A 5659-nucleotide genomic window follows, 5' to 3' on the forward strand; every position below is an offset into this window, starting at 1 on the left:
CTGCTGTCCTCAGAGTGTCTCTCTGTTTGCCTGCTGTCCTCAGAGTGTCTCTCTGTCTGTCTGCTGTCCTCAGAGTGTCTTTCTGTTTGCCTGCTGTCCTCAGAGTGTCTCTCTGTCTGTCTGCCGTCCTCAGAGTCTCTCTGTCTGTCTGCCGTCCTGGACGACCCAGATCCTGTTTGGTTTTGATTCTGGGGACGGAGAGCGGGTCGGATCCGCTGTCCTGGTCTCTGAAGACTGTTCCAGTGATGGGACGAGTCTAAGTCCTGCTGAGTCCTTTAATTGGAGCTCTCCTCCTCAGGCTGTCTGAATGTTCAGCATCACTGACGGGTGATTCGCTCCGTCCTCAGTCTGTGTTTATTCTGGGATGTAGTTGTTGTTTAGGAGCTGAGTTGGAGGCAGCGTGTAGACGTTAACAGACGAGGGCCCAGGATGGAGCCCGGGGGAACGCCACGTCTTGAAACGACTCGTTGACACAATCTACTTCCTGTTTTCCAGGACTTATTGGAGCAAACAGACCGATCCGTTCAGCTGGAGTTTATATATTTATAAAATATGATTTTTCAGGACCGAAAGATCCGGACGTCTTCATCGTTGAGCAGGAAACAGGAAGTCCACCCTCTGAGGAGACCAGGAAGAAGAAAAAGAAGAAGAAGAAGAAGAAGGTTGAGACGCCGACAGAAACTCTGAGTTTGGAGGCATCGGAGCTCCGAGACGTTCCTCTGAGCAGCAGGAAGAAAAGAAAAAGGGAGAGGGATGAAGAGGAAGCAGCAGCTGTGGTCGCTCCTTCAGAGAAGATTAAAAAGAAGGTCAAAGATGAGGAGCTGCAGTCTGAGGGCGCTCCAGCAGGGGGCGACAGAGACGGTGAGTGAAAATAAAGAGTTCATTTTATGAGACGGACTGTTTGAAAATGATTCCTGCTCCTCAGATGAAACTTTGAGCAGAAAGAAGAAACGTCTGAGGAAGAAGCTCAGCCGGAGGAAGAGACTAAAGCTTCAAAAGACGGCAGAGATGATGATGATGAGGAGGAAGATTAGGACAAAGAGCAGCGGCCAACCTGCAGGAGGGAAAAAGTCGGTACTCAGGTTTTTAAAAACATCTTCTGAGACGATCTTAAAATGATTGAGTCTTTTTTATTTAGAAGAGAAGAAGAGATGGAGGTCCTCCAGCCACAGCAGGAAGGAAGTTCAAAGGAAAACCAGCCTCCAAAGAAGAAGAGATCGGAGAAGGCCGAGGATCAAAGAGACGAGTCGTTTCCAAACGCAGAGAAAAAGAAGAAGAAGAAGAAAAGGGCAGAAGAAGATTCAGCAAAGAAAACAAGTAAGACCGACTCTGAGTCATCTTCATCTTTATTTTCACACGAAACCCCAACGTGTCCCGATGTCCGCAGAGAAGAACCGATTTAAGGACGAACAGGAGGAGGCGGAGCCTGATGGGGAAGCACAGACTCCTCCGGCTGCTTCTGCGGTAAGAAACGAGTCTTTAACAGCGAGCGCCGCCTCAGCTGTGACATCAGGAAGTCTTTGTTACATTTATTAAACCTCCGGAGGTTTAATGAGCCTGGATGTCTCGGCTGAGGAGGTGCTTTTAACAGAACTAAGGGATAGTTTAGATCTTTTAAAGAATAATATCATCCACGTACATGTAGGCAGACCTAAAATGGCTCCGGTGCTTTATTTGTTATATAACTGACAAAATCCTTTAGTTTAATTCTTTAACCGTCACGTTAGCTTTGGGGTTTAGCACATAGCGTAGCTGAGTTACCTGCAGTTACACTCTAACGGGAATAGAAGTGGTCCGAGCAGATTCTGGACGTCTTCGAAGGCTGATCCTCCGTTTGAGGTCCTTCCTGTTTCTCTGCTGTGAATCAGTAACTAACAGGCTTCTGATGAGCAGGACTGGACACCATGGGGTTAACCCAACATGAACCCCACTTTAAACGATCTGAACTATCCCTTTAAGGTTTTGTTTCAGAATGATGTCCCAATAATAATAATAAACTCCTGTGTTTGCAGAAAAAGAAAAAATCCTCCAAGAAGAAGTTCAACGGCTGTTAAACAGGTTTGGATTCATTCATTCGTTCATATTTAACCTGATGTGAAGGGGTGGGGCTAATTACTGTGCAGTGATTGGAGGTTATTAAACTCCCACCATCCTGCAGGATCAGGTTTAATATGAACAGGGTCGGCCATTTCTATGGATACACCTTCCTGTTTGTGGCACATTAGTATATGGGAGCGGGGAAACTTTTCAAGATGGGCGGTGACCATGGCGGCCATTTTGGATCCAACTTTTGTTTTTTCAATGGGAAGAGGGTCATGTGACACATCAAACTTATTGGGAATTTCACAAGAAAAACAACGGTGTGCTTGGTTTTAACCTAACTTTATTCTTTCATGAGTTATTTACAAGTTTCCTACCACTTATAAAATGTGTTCAAAGTGTTGGATTGTTGATGCAACCCTCTTCTCCCACTTCCACTTCCTGGAAAGTGGATTGGTCGTCATGGGCCAGTTGAACAGCCTCCAAGGTCTCCCGATCTGACCCCCTTAGACTTTTATCTTTGGGGTCATCTGAAGGCGATTGTCTCTGCTGTGAAGATACGAGATGTGCAGCACCTGAAACTACGGATGCTGGAAGCCTGTGCTCGCATTTCTCCTGCGGCGTTGCTGTCAGTGTGTGAAGAGCGGGAGAAGAGGGATGCATTGACAATCCAACACTTTGAACACATTTTATAAGTGCTGAGAAACTTGTAAATAACTCATGAAAGAATAAAATTACATTAAAAACAAGCACACCGTTGTTTTTCTTGTGAAATTCCCAATAAGTTTGATGTGTCACATGACCCTCTTACCATTGGAAAAACAAAAGTTGGATCCAAAATGGCCGCCATGGTCACCACCCATCTTGAAAGGTTTCCCCCCCTCCCATATACTAATGTGCCACAAAGAGGAAGTTAATATCACCATTTCCTCACCTCGTTTTCTTCTTGTCTGCAGGATCGAGTCTTCAGCCACACGTCTGAGTAAACAAACAAAACAAGTTTCAGTTAAACTGTCTCATCTGCAGTTTGTTTGTTTCAGTTTTATTATTGTTTACATTTAATAGAAGCAGAGTTTATTTTGTAATAACTGGTCCAATCAGGGCAGTTACTGTTAGAGTTAAATTCATTTAAGTGCTCAGATTTTGTCTTTTATTTCACAAAAGTTCAGATTAAAAGTTGCTGTAGCACTGAAGTTTATTTTTGTTGTTGTTCCTGTAATCTAATAAAATCTTTTCACTCCTCAAACTCGACTTCATTTTACCTAAAAACATTCATACAGAGGGAGTTTTAAACCTGGGTTTAATTTTAGATTTACTTAAGGTTCTGATGATCATGTGACACCTGTCAATCAACCTCCGGAGCCAAATAATCTAATAAATCAAACATTAATTGGTTTTCTTACCTTTTGAAGAAGCTTCCTCCTCCAGCTGCCACGGCGTCAACTTTTTATTTTCCTGCAAACGGAGGACAAAAAGGAAATTAATAAATGACAAACGGAGCGTTTTATGTATAAAAACAATAAATTACAAGTTCCACTGCATTTTTTTTACCGTGTTTAGTCTCAAACTTTATATTTGCTCAATAAAAACTAAAGTTTAAAACTTTTTTAGGACGTGCTGCGTTCAGGGTCGCTCGTTTGTGAAGCGAAGGATTGTGGGAGCCGGACACGCAGAGATATAAAAAAATAAAATTGAGCTCTCAAAACAAAACAATCGAAGCTGAATTTGAAATTAAAGTGGAGATAATGTATCTGTGTTTAACTCTACATCTACAAGAAGCCAATCTTTCTCCTCCTAAGATGATTTTAGTCTAAAACTGCAGAAAAGGTGGTAGGTGACGTGCATTCCTCTTTGTGGCCAGCAGGGGGCAGCGTCGGCCCACAGAACCTGATTTGAGTTCAGCTGCTCTCTGTGCAGATGTCAGATCAGATCCCAACATCTGCACCACAAGCAGGAGAGAAGAAGAAGAAATTAACCTTTAAATAAAATAAAATAAGAACCCAGCAGTTTTGGAACCCTTTTCTCTGCTGGGTTTACAGAGTTGCACCTGAACGCACCACGAACACAACCTCCATCGGGGCCTGAAGGGAAAAGGAGGCGACTTCGCTGCTTTTAATAAAGTTTAAAAAAAACACCCGACTAATCATGTTAGCAAAATATCTCATGAACCCCTGGATGGACTTTAAAAAACGGCTAAAACTCAGTCGACTTTTTTAGATATTGAGCTGAAATTTGAAGTGGTAGTAGCTGAGAGTCGGATCTTTAACTACTCTGGTGTTAGCAAAATACTCCATTCAGCAGCTGCTCTCCTCAGGTCCAGATGTTGACGGAGGGGAAACATCTGGAACACCTTTCCTTTAAAATGACATCTTTTTCTGAACACGTGTCAGAATCTGACGAGTTTATGACATTTGAAACTCGTTACCTTCCGTTTTTATTTACGTTAAAATGTGGAAATCTCTGCCGAGGCTTCATCCGTCACGTTTTCTTTTGGCAAGTTATAAATACTTTTAAAGCAGGAATTTTAATCCAGGAGCAGAAAAAAAGGAGAGTGTGAAGACTTTTACACTTTAAGATGATTTAAGGCGTCTATTATGCAGGATTTTTACAGCGTGAATCAGAAAACAGCTTATTTTTCAGTAAATGTTATCAGCTGGAAACACGAGGAGGGAAACGAGCCGAAGACAAAATTCGTTTCAAACCTTTTAGTTTTAACCTTTTATTTTAGTTAGAAACATAAAACCCCGTCGCTGAAAGAGCTCCAACATTTAATGTTTATTCCTGTTTGAGTTTCTGCTAAAAAGACGCTTTTTAAGGCTGTCTGTTAGCAAAATATCTAACTGGGTTCATCCCTACCACTCTTTAGGTTACAGATCCAAGATGGCCGCCACAGCTAATGCACAAAAATAACTATAAGCCAGTCAGTTTTACAGAGACTGAGCTCAAACTCGGTGTGGTAGTAGCTGACGGTCGTCCTCAACCGACACCCTGAGCGCCAACACAATTCAAGATGGCCGCCACAGCCAACTAACCTTTAAAAAATAAATGGCTGCGTCTTCATTGATTTTGTAGATATTGAGCTAAAACTTGGAGTGACATCATGACCAAAACGGCTAAAATAAGATGGGGAGGGTGGTCCCAAAGTAAGGGGTCGGGGCCCCGTTGTGGGTCCTGAAACCTGAAGTCAGGGTCCCCAAATGATGTCCAGGAATTAAATTAAATATAAAAAAGACTGGTAATAATTAATGCGAGGAACAGATGCAACAATAATCAGACCCTCCAGGATTTCGCGATGTTGCAATCGCAACTATTAACGCAAAATCAAGCAAACCCCACGAAATCGCAACTTTTTGCAACTTTGTCCAAAACACCACAACTTTCCCGCAACTTTAACCCAATATTTATTGTTTCTGAAGTGATTCACCACCGTTTCTGCGGTCTAGTCTCTTCTTGGTGGGTTTGTGTAGTGTGGAATACAAAATAACCCCAAATAACTCAGGAAGAAGACACGTGACGTCACTTCCTGTTAACATCAGAATGCCGGGAGCGTGCAGGAGCAGCGACCGAAGCCAAAATGTGCGCTAATGCTTCACATTTGCCCACAAAGATTTCAGCAAAC

General features: G+C 42.7%; 1 protein-coding gene and 1 long non-coding RNA gene across 4 annotated transcripts in view; one reads left to right on the forward strand and one right to left on the reverse strand.

Moving 5' to 3' along the window:
• LOC108243833 (DNA ligase 1) overlaps positions 1–3280 on the forward strand; it is a 20397-nt gene extending 17117 nt beyond the window's left edge. For all 3 annotated transcript variants that reach the window (XM_037973022.1, XM_017429519.3, XM_037973023.1), the window contains 6 exons: positions 565–861; positions 926–1070; positions 1139–1317; positions 1388–1464; positions 2013–2058; positions 2997–3280. In XM_037973022.1, the coding sequence (XP_037828950.1) occupies positions 565–861; positions 926–1070; positions 1139–1317; positions 1388–1464; positions 2013–2054 (740 nt within the window). In that variant the 3' untranslated portion in view covers positions 2055–2058; positions 2997–3280. The remainder of the gene's footprint in view (positions 1–564; positions 862–925; positions 1071–1138; positions 1318–1387; positions 1465–2012; positions 2059–2996) is intronic.
• LOC112451009 overlaps positions 1329–5659 on the reverse strand; it is a 17123-nt gene continuing 12792 nt past the window's right edge. The window contains exons 4-6 of the long non-coding RNA XR_003039735.2: positions 3444–3495; positions 2975–3018; positions 1329–1459 (exon numbers count right to left, since the gene is read on the reverse strand). This is a non-coding gene — a long non-coding RNA (uncharacterized LOC112451009). The remainder of the gene's footprint in view (positions 1460–2974; positions 3019–3443; positions 3496–5659) is intronic.

The sequence above is a fragment of the Kryptolebias marmoratus genome, linkage group LG20 (genome assembly GCF_001649575.2).
Source record: "Kryptolebias marmoratus isolate JLee-2015 linkage group LG20, ASM164957v2, whole genome shotgun sequence".
Taxonomy (NCBI): domain Eukaryota; kingdom Metazoa; phylum Chordata; class Actinopteri; order Cyprinodontiformes; family Rivulidae; genus Kryptolebias; species Kryptolebias marmoratus.